The sequence below is a fragment of the Maylandia zebra genome, linkage group LG13 (genome assembly GCF_041146795.1).
Source record: "Maylandia zebra isolate NMK-2024a linkage group LG13, Mzebra_GT3a, whole genome shotgun sequence".
NCBI lineage: Eukaryota > Metazoa > Chordata > Actinopteri > Cichliformes > Cichlidae > Maylandia > Maylandia zebra.
Window position 1 is genome coordinate 11,455,297 of NC_135179.1, and position 21,482 is coordinate 11,476,778.

The following is a 21,482-nucleotide window of genomic DNA, read 5'->3' on the forward strand; positions in this document are numbered from 1 at the left end:
ATTGTGCCAAATAATGGAATCAGAAGGAAATGAAGTGTGTGGTGGGTTTGTTTACCTTACGTGCGTTTTTATTCATGACCTTTCTCTGCTCCGTTTCCTCGCCTGTCTGTCTTTCTCTTCAGCCATGGACTTTGTGAGCCAGGAGCGAGGAGAGATGACCATGCTCTATGACCTGTTCTTCGCATTCCTGCAGACAGGCCGCTACCGCGAGGCCCGGAAGATCATCGAGGTAACATTGTGTCTTTATTGGAAGGTTTTATTTGTTTTTGTTAGACTGCACTCTGCCCTCTGATCAGATCAGATCTCCAAAGAAAATTAGTTTCTTAGTCTTGGAGAATCTAGCTGATGAAAAATTGTTCTCCGGTGTGCATGGCCGTCATAAGCCGCACAGGACATGTAGGATGGAATTGCCAACCCTCTTTTTGTTATTGTAAATCATCTGACCTGAATATTCTATGAATATTTATATCTTTGTCATCTTAAATCCTGCTTTAAAATCTGTGTAGATTAGTGCGAGAAAGAGAGAGGCAAAGCGGGCAGATAAGAAGCGATTTTCACATAAATGGAGAAGGGGTTGGGAATGGACAACAAAATAGAGAGATTGATGAGCAGATGAATAGAGGGATGAGCCTGACAACAGAGGAACAGAAACAAGGCCGATCAGAATGAGAACAAAACAGTGAAAAATATCTTAACTCCCTCGCCCTGACCTTGCTCTCTCTCGCATGTCCTGGCGTGCACTGAAATGGGGATTTGTCCCTCTTGAGGATTTTCAAACCCTCTTAAATATTATCAGCGTGTTATTGTGGCTCTCGCTAGATTGTATGACTGTTATCCTACTTATAATAGCGAGTCAGCTACGTGCTACATGTGTGAGATTGCTGATGCCTTGTAAATAGATGTACAGCTGACCTCGTCATGGAAAAAATAGCTCAGATTTGAATCCCACTGAAATGTTGTAGCACAGTACATACAAAAATCCCCAGACTGCAACTGAAAAAAAATGCAGGAATATTGATTTAAAAGTCCAGCAAGCCTATTTACATGCCTACTGAAAATTAAAGCATACAAGATGTTAGTGGACAATGGCTGCTTTTTAACCATAGTGTGTATTTACTACTTCACACAAAGTATCACATCTACTGGCATTTTTATTAAATAAATAATTGTAATCTTTCCTTATCTGCTTTTCTGGACAAAGTTATCACTTTTCTTCAGATGTAGAATTTTTCTCTCATTACTATAGTCGCTGTTGATTACACTGAAACTCCCTGGACTCCTCCATTTATTTCGGGAATTATTGCCATGACAGGACTCGACGTCCCTGGCCTCAGGAAGCTATTGATTAGTTCTCTCAGAGGTGGGAATTGAAGATCCACAGAACAGGGCCTCTGCCAGACACTTCCATTGCACCCTTTCTGTATGTTTGGGCACGCCAGGCCTATCCGGCCACCCGATCTACTGCACCACCAGGTGGTGACCAGTTCACAGCTCAGCTTCTCTCTTCATCCCATTATCTAACATATGCCTCCATAGATCTGATAATACAATTACAAAAATCAACCTGCAGCCTAGAGTGTGCTGGTAGATATGTATCTGTGAACGCCTTAAAGCAGGGATTATACTTTTCACGAGTCTGTCAGAGTTTGCTCGGGTCCCAGTAATGTAAATTCCATTGCCAGATGGTTAGCGTGAGGGTCTATGGTGGACTTAAAAGAATATGTCAGGAATGACTGCTCGGCAACTGGGTCTCCAGTTCCCCAGTTTTACAGTTAACGGCTTTTCTTTGCTGTCTTTCAGAGTCTAATCAGGAGAAAACAAAAAAAGGCAGTTGATATATTTCAAAAGCCAGGATTCACTTAACCTTCACAGACTTTTAGAACAGTCTAAACACAAAGTTCACTTTTGAACTCCCCCGTATTATACTTGGATGGCGATAGATCCACCGCTGAGGTGATAAACTACAATTGAATTATATCTTTGACTCAAATATGCATACGCACACTCAGATGCACAAATACTTTTTCCCCTGTGAGAGCGTCAAGTGGCAGTCCAGAGTGGTGTCTCTCTTTAGGCTGTGTTTGGTATAATTGGCAGCTGATTAATCACAGCTAATTAAATGTAATGATAGAGAAAGGTGGCCAATTTTGTGCTAAATGGTCATGGTTAGATAGGGGATTGTCAGGTGGCCAGGCCTATTATTGTGTGTGTTATGGTCAAGGTTAGGTAGTATTGCTAAAGAGTGGTAAGCCATTATGTGTTTTTGTGTTAGGGAGAGGGGTTTGCCTCTGCATGTGTGTATTTGTGTGTGTGGGGGGCTAAGTGGCCAGGTGATTAGTGGAATTAGGACATTAGGAATTGAGATGGAGAGGGTTTGTTAAGTGGAGGTGAGGAAAGGTCGACTCCAGCACTTTCTTTTTGTCTATGCACGTAAGTAGGTGGGAGAAACCTGTGAAGATGCTTTGGCAACTAAAGGCTACGCAAGACACTGAGCAAGGTGTCAACAGGGACTCCAGTATAGTTTTATTTGAGCTGTTTGACATGTTTCCTTGATCTCTGAGCGACCTTTTGTTTTTTGGGGGCGTGGGGGTTGTTTCGAACTTGAATTCTTTTCATGTAACCATGCGTGTGTGTAAACTATGTGCCTTCTAATTTCTGAGGATTTTGTTTTTGGCCCAGATTAGGGAGATTTGTCCTGATGGATTCAAAATCCCAAACATATTCGTGTGTGTGTGTGTGTGTGTGTGTGTGTGTGTGTGAGAGTGTGTGTGAGAGTGTGTGTGAGAGTGTGTGTGAGAGTGTGTGAGAGTGAGCAGTTGTGGTGCTTTGAGCCCTCAAGACTTTACCAAGTAAAAGGAATCAGAGGCAAAGAGATGGAGCACTTGCACCAGGCCTTAGTCTCTAAGAAGATTAGACAGACTGAGAGAGAGTGAGTGCAACACATTTTAATTTGTCCCTTTGGCTGGTTGGGTAAGAACATAATGCCTTTGCCTGGGACAGCTAGAGGGATGGAGAGGAGGAGCAGGAGAGATTTGGAGGAAGAGGGAGGGATTGAGAGAAGTGGGGATTGAAAGAGGAAAGCATGGCAGTCAGGGGAAGGGATGAAGCTGGTCTTTCCTTTTACTCTCCCCTCTCTCACAGTATGATGGGCTCCCATCAAAGAGGCCAGCAGGGATTGAGCGCTGTTGATCCTCATTCAGATTAACTTCCTGCCAGATCGGTCTGTTCTTTTTTTTTTTTTCTTTCTTTTTTTCCTTAGCCAGATTACCAGGAAGACAGGCAGAGTGAGGTTTCTCAATCCTAGTCTTATTCAGATTGTATCAAAGCCCCCAGGAGACAGATGAAATCCTGATCACTGTTATTCCATGATAATCATCTAGTCACTCCTCATATCAGACTAAATCATAGCTACATGAGCCTGCAGATCAATCTATGTCAGCCTTTATTGACAGCCCACACACTCTGTCTGTCTGCATCTCACTGGTGTCCTAAAAATCTGAGCAAATCTCCTGGCTGTAACTGCCGGGGCGGCAGATTCTCTGCATTTGAAATCATAATTTTATTGTTGAAGTTCCTTTTTTAAACGCCATTTTCAAGAGTGTAGTGGGAGGTCTTTCTGTAGTATTTCCACAGTTCATATAGGACAGTTCCAGTGTTGCATTGTGGAGTCCTAGATAATGGTCTCTACTACAAGGTAGAGTGTACTGGAAGTGGCTTCACTGGGTTTTTAAACTTATTCGTGGCAAACATTTGCTATTCCTGCTCCCCACGATATACATTAGCTATGAGAGTTTTTTGTATCAATATTGCTCTAAAATGCACTCAACAATCCTCTTTGTTTGGGTTGCCTCTGAGTTTTCTGCCTTCATTTATTCCCAGACTGTTATTCTGAAATACAGTAGCATATTTTGTATGACTTCCTCTTCTTTGTGGAGCAGAATATATGTTTCTTATGAATCTGGCTGTATGTTTGGAGTGTAGAAGAAATTTCAGATCAGTTAGATGCTTCTATGTTGTTACTGGATTAAAAACAAAAATCTGAAATCCGTAAATCTTTGCACAGCACTGAAAATTTGTCAAATCTGAGTTTTGGATAACTGATTATTGAAAAAGTAATTTAAAGCGAAAAAGTACTTTGCGAACTTCTAATGGACATATTCACTACACTGTGAAACTCAATGATTTCCTCAGATGTAGCTTTGCTAAATGCATGTGTCCGACTCCTGAACACATATTATATATCAGCTCTGTTTTCTTTGTATCAGTAAATTGCCCTTTAGCTTTTATGTATTGATAATCTGCCAAACTAATTATCAAACACATTATCTTTAGAAATAGAGTGACTGAAGATACATCATTGATGATCTTGTAAAACCACTGCACTTTCACAAAGCCTCCTGCCAGCAGACACATTTAATTTTTAAAATCTGTTGTATATCAGCTCGTTATTAGTCTACACCAATAGATGCTAATATTTAAGGACTCTTTATACTGGGGTACGGGTGGATCAGTGTTATGTTAAGGATAATGCTTTAATGGTTTTGTATTATATTGATTTCCACCCTATGTTGTGCACAGTGAAGTAATGTTTTTTTTATTTGTCCTTTAGTTTCGAGAGATAAAAATTCCTTTAAGGGAGACCTAGTCAAGGGCAGCAGAAATTGCAGCAAATATAAATAGAAGTAAAGAAACAAACACAATTGGCATGAAGTACAGACATTGTAGTAATAATAATAGTGACACTGATAAAATATAAGCCTGGTGTTGGAAGATGTTATTAACCGGGATCAAGTAAAAAATAAAAAAAAATAAAAAAATTGAAGTATATCTTGTTGCTATGCAGCATCTGACCAGTTATTTGACATCTGAGACTTGTGAGGAACAATTTACTGAAGCTGCTATTTATCAATTAATCAACTGATTTCTTTTGTCTGTTTTCTTTTATCTAGACCCCTGGGCTGAGGGCAAAGCCTGGACGCGTGCAGTGGTATGCAGAGAAATGCATTTTAAATAACCAGGTAGGTAACACAAACACACACACACAGGCCTAAAATTACCAAAGCCACACAAAGAAGAAGAAGGAAAGAATATAAAAGAAAAAAAACAAAAACAAAGTTAAAGTATATATTCTGTCTGTGTGTACAGCTAGAGGCCTTGGAGCAGATGGTGGACATGACAGCCAAGCTGTTTGAGTGCGACAGAGATGAGATGTACAATTATCTCCTCCGACTCTGCAGTAAGTCTTTTCCTTTCATTTGTCTGTGTGCTCTTTTATTTGGTTTCTCTGTTTGTGGGTTTGACCTACAAACTGCCCCCCCCCCCCGACCTCATCTTCAGTTGCGACTTTTCACCTCTGGGTGTGCCTCCTGAGCTCATTCCCAGACCTTGAGTGTGCAGCAGAATGGGATCAGTCAGAAGTCAGCAGAAGACATGGTGTGATTGCTACACTGGAGAGCAGAACAGATAACGCTTGTGATTGGAGTGTTAAAGCTGATTGTCGACCCATTACCCTTCCCTACACACACACACACACACACACACACACACACACACACACACACACACACACACACACCACTAGCTGGTGTGTTTGATAAATTACAGCATAGTTGAGGGTCAGTCTGTTGATCAGATTAGTGCTTTGATTGCCTTCTCTCAGCATGGAGCGCTTTGTCAGAAATTGCTCTCTTGAGCATGCTGGGTAGTGAGCTGACTATACAGGCTCACAGGTCTGTGTGTCATGGCTTCCAATAACAAATCATAAACATTTTCTCATTCTCACTGCTTTGATTCTGGTTGCTTTCAGAGGAGACCAACAATTGGCAGAAGGCAGAAGCCATGTGGACGAAGATGCAGGAGGAGAACGTCATTCCCAGGGAGAGGACTCTGCGTTTACTGGCAGACATCCTGAAGAGTAATGGCCAGGAGGTCCCTTTCGAGGTACCTGAGGTAAGGTCCCTTGCAATAAAATGATAATCCCAATAATGCTCAGTTGGCAGGTCTGTTATTAGAAAGATGATTGCCATGAGCAGGGAAGGCAAACCTAAAAGCAAAGGCAAGAAGAAAGAGCTGTGAAGGTGCCTGATATTAAATATGACATACAGCCCTGTAGCACCAATGGTAAGACTCAACATAGTGGGCCTGTTCATAGTTTGTGTCCTTAAGTCTTTAATCACAGCAGTCAATTTGATCAGTTGAAGTAATTACCTGTCAGGTAATATTTCCCTTTTTTTGAATTTTTATTGTCTAAAAAGCTATTTTTTATGATGTGAGATTGTTGCTATTTTGAGATATTATATTAAGTCATTGTTTAATCAATAATTAACAAATCATTGAGGCGTTCCCCAAGGCTTTGTCCCAGGACCACTTATGGTTTGAATATAATGCTTCCTCTCAGCCAGATCATTCATAGCCTTAATATTGCCCATTCAGTTTTGCTCATAACACAGTATTAAATCTCTCTCTGCTGTGCAACACCAGTAGCCTTGACAGTCTATTGACCTTTCTAAATGGCATCAAATCCTGGCTATCTCAGAACCTTCCAAAGTTCATTTGATAATAACTTTTATATATTACCTATTGGTCAGAAAGAATTCCACTTCTCTAGCCTACACTAAGTGTAGCTCACCTAAAATGTCAAGCATTGAGCTCATAGCCTAACAGGGACTTTTGGATACTGAGCTCTGTTTTGATGTTCAAACAGGAGGAACAGTCTGATGATTGAGATCAGAATGACAATTTCATTTATTCTTATAATTCTCTCTTTAAAATATTTTTTAATTCTAACACTTTTGTGACTGTTTAACAGGCGGTGCTGTTGATTTTATTTTTCCTGTATTTCTTATTTTGTGCCTTGTTAGTGTTTTGTTTGTTTTATAGTAATCAATTCTAAGGCTTGCTCAGCCCTCTTTGATGGTTTATACCTAAAATTGCATGGTAATAACACAATAATTACATTTAATATTCGGTACATTACTGGTCCTGTACTGATGTGGCAAAGTGCTTTAAAAGTTGCACTCCCTCATTCAAATCACAATGGTCTAATTACTGCTTTTTTTAAAATTTAGATGACACTACATGTTTATTTTTTTTGTCTGAATAAAACTGTTGCTGACTGAATCGATTAACCAAAGAGCAGGTTGACCCCAGACTCTGATTGTAGGAGCAACCCCCCCACGCCCCCCAAACAACCTCTGAAAACTCTTATCAGCCGCTCTCCATGCAGCCCCCCTACTCTGCTCCACTTTAAGCCCCTGTTCATTACATGCAGAGGAAACAGGATTGAAGCTCTGATCTGAAGTGTAGTCAATCAGACCGGTTGGCTGGTGAAAGGAATTACAGCTCGATCTGTCTCTAAATCTGTAATGCCAGACTAATTTAGCCAGACACTAAATGCTACCATATGGTTGTCGCTTGATGCTTGGCTCGATATGAGTGTTCAGCTGTAACGAAATTAAATGGAGAGAATTAAATTTTATTTCTTTACTAATTAAATACAATAATTAGTAAAGAGATGAAGTCTTAAAGCCTTAAATTCCTCTTGTTTGCTTCATTCCTTCACTATGCATTTTTCCTGAGCTTGGTGTGCGCGCCTGAAGCAGCCTGAAGCATGATGAGACAGAAAGTGATTGCCGTTGCCTGAAGCGATGAACTTCGTGACCCCAGGGGCTCTTGAGTTGACACCACCCGCTCCAGCACACACATTCTCTAGCACGCACACTTTTCCTTTGCCCCTGGGGTGCCAAACCTAATTTGCCCCCAGCCGATACAGCTTAACCCCCTTCCCTTGCTGCTACATGGGTGATCGAGCATTATGGGACCTTGCCCTGCCTGTCAGGCATTATTGCACTGTCATATATGCACATAAACACACCAGCTCTTTCCCAGGACACAGCTGAACATGTTTCAGACCTTAATACTTGGTGTAGCTGCATTTTGTGGGCATCAGACTGAGTTTAAGCATTGTTTTACACGTGTGTTTGTGTGTTGTTTTTCTAGACCTGGTACCAGCAAGCTGCCACCACACAGCAGGTCAAGTTCGCAACAACCCCCACTGCAACTGAAAGTGTTAGTGATTACCAGGTCCGTCTGTTGGCCCTCTGTAAGAAGGGCAAGGCCAAAGGTAAGCAGCAGGAGGTCCTGCTATTGTTCTCCTGTAAGACTTAGAGGGGAGACATACTACATTTGCCATACTTAAAACATCAGAGGTGTATAAAATGACCAATTCCAGTCTCTTAAAACTAGAATTTGAGAATATAAGAGAATAGAAATTGTTTATCAGGCAATTTCTGTTTTATATTCAAAGAGTTGTGCAATATTTCTGCAAAACCATGTGAAAGACTCATTGCCAGTTATTGCAAACGCTGGATTGCAGTTGTTTCTGCCATAGTTAGCAGAACCAGTTATTAGGTTAATGGGCGATTGGTTTTTCTCAAAGGGCTAGGTAGGCTTGGATACCTTTTTTCCCTCTTAATAAATGAAATCATCATTTAAAAACTACAGTTTGTATTTGCTCTGGTTATTTTTGACTGATCTTCGATTAAGAAATCTGCAAAAAAAATCAGAAATCGGGAAGGGGTAAGTATTTTTTCATGGCACTGTATGTATTGCACCTGCAAAACAAATTATCTCCAAAAGCATCGAAATGTTTTTCTTTGCTCAACCCCAGTTAGCATCTTGATAAATTACAGTCTGCTACACTCTTACGTGGGATTCTCTTTCCTAAGAAAGTTTTTTCTCCCCAAAATTGAGCATCTAACTTTCTGACATGTGGGGTTTTTACCTGCCCACCTTTTCATTTTGCTTTCTGCTGATTCATGCTGTGTAGGCATGGCATTTTCCTCTTGACCCAGCATTTTTTTTAATTGTACTATTGGTGAAATCTACTGAGTGCCAAGCCTGCTGATTCATTGAGGGGGGGAAAAGAATAAATGTCAAATTATACTTGAAATGAAGTAGTTCATATAGCAGTCTTGGGTGAATACTGTTCGAAACAGATGCTGTTAAAGGCGCAATAAAGTGCCTGCTGTCATAGGAATGGGTCAGGTTTAATTACTGTTCAAGTTTTAAGGCGGTCACAGACACTTTTGGACAAGTTCAAGGTATCCAAACATCACACACCTGGCCAGGTGGTTGATTTTTGAAAGATACATGTCAGAATTTATTTGTCATACTACCTTCACCACAGTTGAAGAACATCACCTTAAATTATTATTACCTTTTAAACAATGTTTGTATGTAATTACAAATATATAATTTTTCCAACTACTTTAGATACTGCAAATACATGTTTTCCTATAAATATTGAGGAGAAATGGTAACATCATGTTTTACTATTGTGTGTTCAGATTAGGCTGTTCGTCCATCAATACAAGGATAATCTTAAATTCTATTTTTCAGTTATCTCAGCCAATCTTATCACTCACTTTTCCCCTTTCCCTTTTTTCTTGCTTTCTTCCTGCAGAAGCATTTGGGATGCTAAAGGAAGCTGACAAAAAAGGTGTGGCACTTGGCCCCTCCACCTACGACCACCTGATTCGTGCTCTGTTGGCTGAGGGATCTATGGATGAAGCCATGGCAGTCAAGGACATGTAGGTGCATTAATATCTTGATTTGTGCCAAAATCATCTGGAAAAAAGCATTAAAATATTACTGCTTATAGTCTCAGTTTATTGTCTTGTACGTATCCCTGGTTGCTAAAAAGACTTGCAGAAGTCTATGCGGACTTGTAAATGCTGCTGTGTTTAGGGGCTTAATGTCTAGTATGAAAATCATACAGTCTTGCACACAATGCAAAAAAACCCTTTTCATTTGTAGGTGTAATGCAAGTGTTGGTAATCTCACACAATGCCTGGATTGCAGATTTTAAATTCGCATCTGGAGGAATGTCACTGGTGAATTCATCTCCATCCAGCTCACAGTCAGCTTTGAAGTGAATTTGTATGATGGATTGTCAGTTTTATAATGGATCACACCCTAAAACATGCAGTAGGAGGGTTTTCCAATGCTGTCAGGTTTAGCAGTTTGGCGTGACATAATGCAGTTCTCTCCATACATCTGCTTTGATTTACAAGGAGTGGGTTTTAGCTTTTGTTTTAGAAGGGCAATCAGATTTTTTCCCGATATCTAAGTATGATAACCAACTAATTGTGTTTAGTTTTTCCTTGAAAATCAACAGTAGCAAAACAAAAGGGATCCCTTTCCATAGTTGTTCATATTTTAGAAGAGGTAACATAAGTGAAATATCCAGCCCCTAAAGCAGACAGAAAGCATAGCAGTTTGTATTAAACTTACAATTCAACATGTAGTTTAATGCTCTGCTACTTTTCCGGTCACTCCTCAGCTGGTGGTAGCAGGTCGCCTCAGGCTAAATCTGCAGCTCCTCAGTAGACATGAGGATTACAAACTGATTGTGTGCTAACACATTCAGTTCTGCTGGATATGGACAATGGTTCTTACTAAGCCCTGAGAGACACACACACGCTTGGATATATAGATTAATTTTGGTTCTCTGGAAAGCGGGTGACTTTGTGCAGGGACATCGGTCTTCTTCCAATTAGTAATGTATCATGTGTTGTTGTTTCGTTCGTGGGCCATATCAGGGCTTAGGCCTGGAGACGAATGGATGGACAGACAGAGGTATTAAAGATGCGAGCTTAGCACAGGGCTGATCTTCTTCTCTGTTTTGTCTTTTATAGGTAATCTCCAACTTTCCCTTTTTTCTGTCTCCTTTTGTCCCTTTCTTTATATCACTTTCTTTCTGCAGAGGAGAAACACAGAAGCAAAGAGTTACGATAATAACATAATGACACACACTGACTGAAGAGCTGCAGTTACTAATTTGTGCTGAAAGAAAAAACATGTAAAAACATCTATTACACTATCAGTCTCTTCCCTGTTTCCAGCTCCCTACATGGTTCACTCTCTTATATTATGAGAAATAATCATATCAATTTTAGAGCCGTGTTTCAACAAGCACAAGGCAATACAAGCGATAACCCATCTCCAGTCTCTGTTTGAATTGGTTTATGGCATCCCTGCCTGGATAAAAGCTTAGTTTATCTGCGCTCTTAATGAGAAGTGAAATGAGCTGAGAGGAAAGTCGGGGAGAAATGGAAATGGAAAGGAAAGGATGGAGATAAAAGGGGCTAAATGGGAAAAGAGGAGTGAACAAGGGGAGGAGGGCTAGATTTAATCACGTACGGGGATAATGAAGACGCTATAGGCATTAATTCTCAGTGTGTGTGGGTGTGTTTGTTTTTGGGTAATCTGTACAGAATTGAGCAGCGGGGTACTTATGGTGAGATTAAGGGATTGGGAGAGAGTGATGATGAGAGAGAAGAAGAAGTGGGTGACGCACAATATCCCTAGAAGGAGAAGGTGAGAGTGTGTGTTGGGAGACAGCTTCTGGAGATTTTCTTCCACCTGATAAGAATAATTCTGACCCGCTGCTCAGTCTCCGCAGCAATCTGTCGCCGACCCTGTTACTCCTCCAATCTCCGGCGTGACCCTGTCACAGCGGCCGCCGGATGCTGCCCGGCCTGGTGTCGCCACAGTGATAAGGATTGCCAGCCTGATGCTCAATTGAGCGGGCAGATTAATCTGGTTGCAGGGGTATAATAATAAAAAGGGGGGGGAAAGGCAGGAGGCAAGCTTGATTGAGGTTTTAGTGGCAAAGAAATGAAAAAGAGGAGGGCTGGAGAGGACAGCAAGTTAGATGGACATGCGGAGTGAAAGGAGGAGGATTTGATGAGAGGGAGCAGCTCCCAGAGGAAGGAACATCACGTATACGACAACATCAATCAACCGCTTGATGTCTGCATTATTTTCAGGTCACAGAGAAGCTCAGACTTGTTTTCAATCAGATTTGTTCCTATTGTCTTGTCTGTCATATATCTTTCAGCTCATGCGTTTATCCCCTCTCTCTCTATGGAGTCTAACGCTTTTCAAAATGCGATGCCTGATAATGGCGGGGACGACACCGTCGCACGGCTATCGCAGATTATAAAGATGTGTTTTTAGAGATACAGTATCGGCTTTAAAGTTGGAAATAATGGACTTGCCCATAGCATCGTTCAGATATGGAACAAATCTGTCATGTATATTATGTATTTCTGATATCAAGAAATGGAAATATTAATAGAGGCATTATGAGAGTCAAATATCTTTAAAAATAAACCCAAACAGAAACACTGTGGCGATGATTTGCACATTTATCTTATTTTTACATAATTTACTCAACTACATATGTGACAAATTGAATTTTGTTTAGCAAAAAAGGTATAAATAAAATGTTAGTAGAACATTTTTCTTACAATGGGCAAAACAATATTTGTAAATTGCCAAAATCTCAGAGGCAGCTTTGTCTGAAATGGATAGCTTTGTCTGTTTTTGTTTATTACTTTCCAACTTTGTGCAAGAACATGAAATCTTAATTCTCTTCTTCATTGTCGTCTTCTTTTAGCGGCTCCCTTTAAGCGTAACCACAGCGGATAACCTGCCTGCTGCCAAGCATCCCCTTCTGTCAAACCAACCCCTCTGCATCTCCTCCTTCACTACATCCATGAATCTTCTCTGTGGTCCTCTTCTTTTCCTCCCATCTCAGTCTTGTTTCTCAAACTTTGTCTCCAAACTGCTCAACCTGAGCTGTCCCTCTGATATACTAATTTCTAATCCCATCCTTTCTGGTCACTCGCATTGAAAATACGAGCATCTTCAACCCTGCCACTTTCAGCTTGGCCTCACCAAGCCATACATAACAGCAGGTCGCTCTATCATCTGTAAACTCTTCCTTTCACTCTCCAAAACTCTCGTATTTATCCATCTTGTGTAACTAATATAAAATTGGAAATTATTTTAACATTTAGTAGCTCACAATTGATGTGAGACAAACAAACATCATCAATCCCTTTGGCTGATGTATTGGTGCACTCCTAGCGTATTCTCTAGTTTGTCTTTTTCTTGTGTATTACTGTAGTACACCACAGATAACCAAGGAATTATTTGTCTCCCCTAGTGCTGAAACTCGGGTGCCAGGTTTCAAGCTGACTGATATTGCCAGCAGTTTACTCATCATCACACAAAGCAAGAAAGGCCAGGTCAAAGGTAAGAAATGGACATGCATGCTTAACACAAACATACACATTGTTTTTTGTACACACAGTCACTTGTTGCACTCCTCCACAGAGGCTCTTGAGAGACTGAAGTCTATGCTTCAGTTGGACCTTGTGCCCTCGCATCTTGCCATCACCAGGCTGGTTCAGGCTCTGGGTAGTCACGGCAACGTGGAGGGGATCCAGGATGTGGAATCACTAATAAAGAGCCTTGGTACAAGCCCCAACTTGTCCAGCATGGTGTTTGTCAACAACACTGCCCTGGCACACATCAAAAAGTAAGTTTATATGTGGAGATTTGTCAGTGGACCTGTTAGGTTCACAGCATGTACAGCTTTTCAGACATTCCCCAATATCTGTTCATCCATCACCACCAACGTGTAGTGAAATGTTTGGACATTTAGCAGGAAAAAGATGACTGAAGATAGGTTGCATGAGCAAAATGTTTCAACGCAGTCGAGTGAGTCTTTTATGCCATTTCGTAAGCACTGTTGGATATAAACAGTTTAATGCACTACCCCACAGGAGAGTGTGGCAAGATCCAGGCTGACACACTGTTAAAGTAAAAGCTTACAGGGCTGCCAGGGCGTTAAGTACAAATGGGAAACACGGGCATAATAGGATTATTCATGGGTTCCTTTTAATGTCATGAAAAGAGCCGTCCTCCGTTCCTCCTTTGTCTCTTCTCAAACTGCAGAGCAAAATAATAAAATGCATTGTGCATCAAAGTTTCATTGTGCCACTTGTGCATTAGAGCCGTGCGCCAGCTCGAACAGAGGCATCCCCGCGCCATCTCAGAGGGACAGCGAGAAGTGAAGAACAGCAAGGCGGTCTCACGCCTGATTGGCCATCGTAGCGCGGATCTGTCAGCTTGAACTCTGACCTCTGGGAGCTGCGCTCTGAGCCTCCCTGACACATGCTTCCCCTTTGTATCTGAGTCAAGCTGACTGGTTAAGAGCAGCGACGGAAAAGCAAGCGGTCCCGGAAAGCGGGGCACCACATTTAGAGGGGCCCTTTGCTGAATTATTCAGACGGTCCCAGTCGCAACAATCAGCGTAGATATGTTCCCCCACCTCCAGACACTCACACTTTTATATATATATATATATATACACACACACACACACACACACACACACACACACACACACACACACACACACACACCCTGGAAGTTAAATATTCATCACGACTGGTGACGGCAGGGGGTGAGCAGGGAGCATAAAGTGTTAGTAGTGTAGCTGGGTTGCCAGTTTGAGTTGTTTTAGGTTTGTAATGCTGTGGTATGCAGGCTTTGTGTGGTTGTGGCAACCTCAGCAGAAAAACATTTCACAGAATAGGCGGGAGAAAGAGTGTGCACTCAGAGGGAGGCTGTAAGGGACAAAAAGTGAAACTAATATAATTTTAATATTACATTTTAGATATATTTAAAGTCCAAAAATGGCATTTTGGAGTTTTTGTTTGTTTTGGTTTTGTTGTCGTTTTATCGGCCACTTTATCCCATTCTTGGTCTCTTTAAAAACAGCTGTATTGGAGGTTTATGCATGTTGCAGTTTACCCATAATAAGTTAGTGCGAATTCAGAATGAAACCTGATCTTTTTTGAGGACAAATCAGGTGTGGAGGTTTGGTGGTGGTTGGGTGTGTAACAAGTCCAACTTTTAAACAAGGAACCTGCTTTCTCTCTAATGAACTTGGACAACTTAAATCACATTGTGAGGTTTAAAGTGTTGCATTACTTTCGAGTTTTACGCGAATTTCCAACTCTATATTTTTAGTCTTAAGCTCATCACAATAATAAACCATATATCCGCTCTCACTGGCGACTTATAAATGGAAGACTAGAGCACTAACAAGCCTGAAAGTCCCACACCATTACACCACCAGCAGCAGCCTGAACTGCTGATACAAGGCAGGATGGATCAATCCTTTCCATGTTGTTTAAGCCAAACTTTGACCCTGTCATCAACTTTTTGTTTTGTTTGTTTTTTAGTTTAGTTTTTTTCCCCAGTCTTCACGTTGTCCAGTTTCAATAAACCAGAATGAACTTAGCAGGTCATCTCATCCATGCCTATATGCCTTAATGCATTGTGTTAATGCCATGCCATAGGACGATTACATATTAGCATTAATGAACGTTTAGAAAGATATACCTTATAAAATGGCAGGTGTGTGAATATAACAGAAAATTTGTATCTGTCTCCCTCTGCAGTGATGATGTGTCGTCTGCAGTAGAGTTGCTGGAGGGAATCTACACCAGTCCAGACAGCACAAACCCCAGCATGTCCTTCGTCTTTAGAAAGGTTCTGGAAGCTGGGAATGACCATGCCATGGACAAGTGTAAGACATAAGCAGAAATATAAGGCCACAATCAAAGTAACTGATTTAAACTGAGTGTTGCTCAATAATCCTTTACCAACACAACATGTCGTTCTGTAGTGAGCGCTATGGCCGAGCGGCTAGCCAACCACTTTGCCTGCTACAGACCAGCTTCAGACCTCTTCCTCCAGCTGCTGGATATGGACAAAGTGGAGGATGCCAAATTCATGCTGGCTGTAAGTGTGTGTGTGTGTGTGTGTGTTAGCTCATAGGCTAAAAGCCAAGACATTTTGGTTTGAAGTGTCAGAAGTATACTTTTAGCCAAGTGTTGTCCAAAGGTATGTTAGATTTGGATTATTTATCTCCTCTGGCTTGGTTGTAGCCTTCTGTGGCTGAGATGAGCTAGAATACTCATAATTAATATTAGAGGGGAATTAGCTACCTTTCATACATCGATACATTACTTTTCTCACGTTACTTCAAAAAAATGTGCAAAAATAGAAATGAAAGAATCTGCTGTGAAAATGAAAACTTAACTATTTCTTATGGCCAAGTTAAGGTACCATTTAAGCCCTGCTGAGTTTTGTTTATTCAGCTTGGAATTGGAGCAAAATGCACATACTAAGTGATGTTCTTCATTTTTTTTTTTTTTTTTTTGTGACCACTTTGGATAAATTTTAAATCATATGGGGTGTTTCTGTCCCAGTGAGCGCTTCTCCATTTGACTGCTCTGTGCTTTTACATTTTAAATTATGATATCAAAGTAATTAAAATCTGCCAAAAGAGGGGAGAAAATATCAACAAGGGACCTTGTAGTGAATTTAGTCCATCACAACTCCCAGTTGCTTTCATCCAGTTGTCAGACCCCAGTGTTGTTGGAGAGGTTCTCCTGCCACATTCGTTCACTTATTTATCCAACCTTGCGTTGATGTCAGGAAAAGCTTGCCCGCTTTCCACCACTGAGTCTTGTGGTCTGAAATTTGCCTCCTACTCTTTCACTTATTCAACAGTTCGTATATTACAGCTCAATGACTTTGCATTGAGCCTGGGGATATAAATATGTAGCAGCTAGATGGGTGAGAGACAGGAGATGGATGGAGAGCATGGTGCAAAATAAGAGAGACAGAAATGAAGAATCGAAGGCCTGCAATGTACAAAATAATTGTTTGCCCAAGTTCAGTGCATCTCTTGGGACAATAATGGTCCCTTATTCGCAATTGGACACCACACCAGGTAGCTCTGCATGGAAGGACCTGGGAGGCTGTGTCTCCTTCTTGGTTTGATCCAGGGATCTTGCAAATCCTTAAAAAAAAACTCAATTAAAAAACAAACAAACTGTAGCATTAACACAAAATTAAATCAATGGGACACTGGTTTCACCTTTACACTGCTTCCCTGTTAAGTAAAACATCAAATCAAGAGACAAATAAAGTCTAAAATAGGCCTTCTCTGAAACATTTTGTCTGCACAGCAGCATAAGTTGCTCCCAAATGTTATCACTAGTCTGTGCGCACTGATGAATCCCCACACAAATGCAGATGACTCAAATCACCTTTATCTATATAGCGCCTTTAAAAACAACAGGATTTGACCCAAAGTGCTTTTCAGCTCTGGCAGATGGATTAACAATGCAAGTATACAAAAATACACAGAACAGGGATCACAGGTTAAAAACAAGTCTAATACAAACCCAGAAAACACGATAAACACATGTATATGCTAAGAAATGGATCAGTAAAAGGAGAAATTTGTAAACAAACAAACAATATTAAAGACAAACACATAAAGTCAATTGGAAAAACTAATAAAGTTTAAATCGCATAAATGGCACAGGATGGCTTAAAAAATAAGAGTGCAATTGAACAGTGACGTCCTCAGACTGATATAAGAAAGCAATGCATTAAATGGTAACATTCTTGCTTTTACCACATATTTTCCTTACTGTATTTTTCCTGTTGCAGTGGACCTGACGATAATAGGGGGGGAATCTCAGAAAATAGGTTGGATAAGACGCTATTGCAGAGCCTTAGAAAGTAATCTCACCTTTAATTTTTGAAGTAAGAGTCAGGCACTAAGGGGAACGTGGTTAGGAAAAATATCAAAGTACCATCAAAATGATCCTCATTTGTACCCCCTGAATAAAACGATTAAACATCAGCTTCACTTTAACCATCCAGAAGAATTAAAAGATGCATCAGAGCTGCAAGGCGCTTACTAGGGTGGATCAAATTTTCCACATATTTAAACTTCAAGCAAATTTTAAGACTGAAAACTGCAATTTTAAAGTCACTTTAAACTTTAAAGTCAACACTGATAATGATAGTGTCCCTTTTTGAAGTCTGGTGGGGGTGAATGATTGCTTGTATAGCGTATTTGATCTCAAGATTATAGTTTTGCTGTAAACTCCGGAAAACGTAACATTACAAGACTGTCTCATGGTAACATGTGCCGTCCTGTTGTTAAAGTTTGAGTTTGGTCTCACATGTGACCGAGGTTGCTGTGGTTTGTCCCTCTCGTTTTCCTGACTCTCCCTTCCAAGCTGCTCTTCCAGGGTCACTGCAGGGTAGCTTCCCAACTCCTCCATCCCATAAGTGAAGCAGGACCACAACTCTGAAAAGCTTTTATGCAGGCAAGCACACTATAATGATGACAAGTATATCAGGAGAGATGGAGGTGAGGTCGATGGGGAGCGAGAGGGATGAAGTCATTAAGGAGCGAGAAAGAAGCTGTGAGGTGTGTGCGTTACAGTCTCGTCTATAACTGCGCTGGGAGAGGTCACTGAGGAAAAAGGGGAAGAATTCCCCAGGTATCCAGAGCTTTTAGGCAGTGTGTGTGAGCAGCAAAGGAGAAGGTAGGTCTGTTCAGCTGCGGCTTTACCACCGGGACTGTTTGGAGTAGCAAGGGAGGGCAAAAAATACAGGAGAGCGAATGAGAGCATGGAGCAAAGTTGCTTCAAAAAGTGAAGTAGCATAGTGGTAGTCTAATTGCCTGATTGTACTAAAGCTATTCTGCACTTAGTGACTCCAGAAGAAGGCAGGCTGCTCCGTGTCTGTGTGTGAAGCTGCGTGTTAATAGCCTTGCAGGCCATCCGCTTTTAATTCTGCGCGGAGCAGAGGAGGGAAACGTGTCAGTTTACGACTGGCTAGTAATCGGACCTCAACGCAGCTCAGCCAAGAGACTCACTCAGTCACAGAAAGGCAATCTCCTTCACAAACCCACAGAGTATATCATATGTATGTTTGCGTGTTTTCACAATAAGCAGTCGTTAACTGGCCAGTGACAGAAACATATCAGTTACTGGGGGGGGATGCTGTTTTTCAGTGTAATAGGAACTCAAAATCTGACACCCAGTTTACCAATTTCTCTGACAGTTCTTTAAAAAGAGCAACTTTAAGTGTGTCCCCCATAAAGGTGACCTCCCTGTACCATTAATGACGAGTTTTAACACGCTATAGATAAATAAAGATGCGATTTGACAAACATTAGAATCGTTTCTCAATGTATTTATGTGTTTTAAATAGAAATGGAAGAACCATACACAGCCACAACAGCCTTGGTCGCACACTTCAACCAGTATTTGTCACAAGTCAGCCAATGTGGTTATGTTCAGCACTCTTTCATGAGCAGGCTTTCCAATGGTATAAGATTTAACGTCACAAAGCTTTGGTTGATTATTTCTATGTTGTGACAAACACAAGTTGTCTGACTTCTTCAACCGCTAGGGTTACTCCTAAAAGATAAAGAGTTAAGACGCCTGTTTGTGGCGAATTATTTGCTGGAATCTGCCTGAAACTTTTTCACTTCTGTTTTGAATTCCTGTCATCAGCTCATCAGTGTAAATCGCTCCAGTCCAAGCTGCACAGGAAGCAGTCACGCTATGACCGTACTGATGTTTCCACTGAGTAACAGACATGGCCTTTAGTTGGACTTAGCGATAATTATGCTTTTTGTGAAGCTCTGTACCTATTAAGGTCATAAAGAAATGAGTAGTTATTAGATTCATAATTATCCTTTAACCTGAGTGTAACCCTGAGTGTGCGAATGTTTATATGAATGCTTGGGTGTGCTGGAGTGTGCATGTGTGTGTTTATATACTGTACCTATTTAAAAAGAAGACTGAAGTGTCTTCTTGACTTCAGAAAGAGTCGAGAGGATCAGCTGTCGACTATCACACTTAAGCTCTTATTTCTTTCTCTCTTTCTTTTTTTGTCTCTTTTGTCCTAATGCAGCGTTGCAATGCTTTGGCTGAACAGAAGGAAGTGCTGCTGTCTTTTGTAACCCAAAAGGCTCAGACACCTGGGCAGGTAAGAAATTCTATCATTCGTGAACACATTATTTGTGACCAAGTGGGTTTCCTTAATTGTGGACTAATCAAAATGCAAGCTCTATGATATTTAACTACACTTCTCCTCTCAAGTGACTGCTGTAATCCTGATGTCTCAGATCTCTAAATCTAGTCTAAAGATTTGAATTTTTTTGACCCTATTAATGTTTACATTTGGCCACAATCCCCTTCAAGTAGGCCTCTCTGTGCACCTCTGGACCTTTCGCATATCTTGATATGTGTGGATTTTCCCCTGGAAGTCCAGTTCTCACCACTTAATAATCCCAAATGTCAATTTCTGAAGGCACTGGGATGTACTAGATTGCCTGAGCATCCCCTGAGTTGTGCCTGTGTACTCACCTTGGTGAAGTTGAGTACACAGAAATGCATCTACATTGATTTTTGTCTTTCTGAATGAAGTCTGAAATGTCAGTGAGGCAAAATATTCCTTAATATGACTTAGTTCAAATAGCCACACGTGGAATTAGGAACCTGAGCGTCTGCAGTCTGTTCCATGTTTAAAAAGCACACTCACTTTTGAACAGCATTATTATTTTTACCCATTTTGTTGGAGCATATTTTAATTTCTATTTTGTTATCGGGATATGAATCACAGTTCAACTCCTTACATGCGCGTCCTTGCATGTGTAATGTGTTTGTGTTTAGGTGGGTAAGATCAAGAACCTGCTCAGCTTGATTCCAGACTTTGCGGAGAAGGAACTGCTGTACCCATACCTGATGAAATGTCACGGTAAGATGCATAAACAGGCACTCGTTCTTACAGAAGAGCTGAACGGGTCTGGTAGTGCAGCATGCGGTTCACTGGACTGTAGCTAAGTCAACATTAACAGGCCCATTAACAATGCATCAGGTCAAGCTCAGGGTGTGTGTGTAGGAAAGCGTTCAGGGGTTAGAACACATGTCCTCTAATGAGTTAGCTGTCCTGGCTAGCCTAGCGTGCTAATCTCAACACGTTCCACCACTCAGCTTTTCCCCCCTCTCTCCACCTTTTTGCTCCTGTCTACATTTTCTTGTCCTCAGTTTTTTTTTTTATTTTTTTTTTTATCCTCCTCTCTTTGCTTTTACTTCACCTTCTCACCCACCAGTCCCCCCTTCTTCCGTACCTTGTCACACCAGAGATGAGAAGACATGACTATTTAATTAGCATTAGCTCGCTGGTCGGTCAAGGCAGCCATAGGGGAAGCAATTAGTGATGCTCTGCTCGCCTCCGTTCTTTGTCCCATCTGTGTACTTTTTCTTTTTTCTCTTTCAGGGCTTTTCTTTTTTCCTTTCACTCTCATTTTTTTCACCTTTGTGACCTTCCCTCTTGGCTGCACACAACCACAGATATTTGTGTGCAGTTGTTTCAGGTTTGTCTCCCTAAAAATGAAAGTTACTGACCCTTTAATATTTTTTTTCTTGTCATAATTTTTAATGTCTATAAAACCTTATTTTACTGTCTAGCTGTTTTTAATTTGCACCTTGAGAATATATTTTCCACGGTGCCAGTGACTCCTCGCCTATTTCTTCCCCTATGTTCTCTTTTTCCACCTCCTCCATTGAACCAACAAACACAAGTAATAAAAAGAAAGTGTCACACTGCCAAGAAAAAAAGGAAAAAAATGGAAATGCACAGATAGTCAAATGTGCAGCGGCACTTAAAAATCAAATTTCTTGGCACCAATAAATTGCCAGGAAAATAACATGATTATCCCACCACACTGTCAA

The 21,482-nt window shown here is 40.9% G+C and overlaps 1 protein-coding gene across 1 annotated transcript in view; it reads left to right on the plus strand.

Moving 5' to 3' along the window:
• Window positions 1-21,482, plus strand: part of lrpprc (leucine-rich pentatricopeptide repeat containing) — a 58,417-nt gene that overhangs the window by 34,193 nt on the left and 2,742 nt on the right. Inside the window, exons 25-36 of the mRNA XM_004570095.4 lie at window positions 123-229; window positions 4,950-5,018; window positions 5,146-5,236; window positions 5,807-5,949; window positions 7,999-8,122; window positions 9,464-9,590; window positions 13,016-13,104; window positions 13,186-13,390; window positions 15,324-15,451; window positions 15,551-15,666; window positions 19,660-19,734; window positions 20,421-20,505. Coding sequence (XP_004570152.3) covers window positions 123-229; window positions 4,950-5,018; window positions 5,146-5,236; window positions 5,807-5,949; window positions 7,999-8,122; window positions 9,464-9,590; window positions 13,016-13,104; window positions 13,186-13,390; window positions 15,324-15,451; window positions 15,551-15,666; window positions 19,660-19,734; window positions 20,421-20,505 — 1,359 coding nt within the window. The remainder of the gene's footprint in view (window positions 1-122; window positions 230-4,949; window positions 5,019-5,145; window positions 5,237-5,806; window positions 5,950-7,998; window positions 8,123-9,463; window positions 9,591-13,015; window positions 13,105-13,185; window positions 13,391-15,323; window positions 15,452-15,550; window positions 15,667-19,659; window positions 19,735-20,420; window positions 20,506-21,482) is intronic.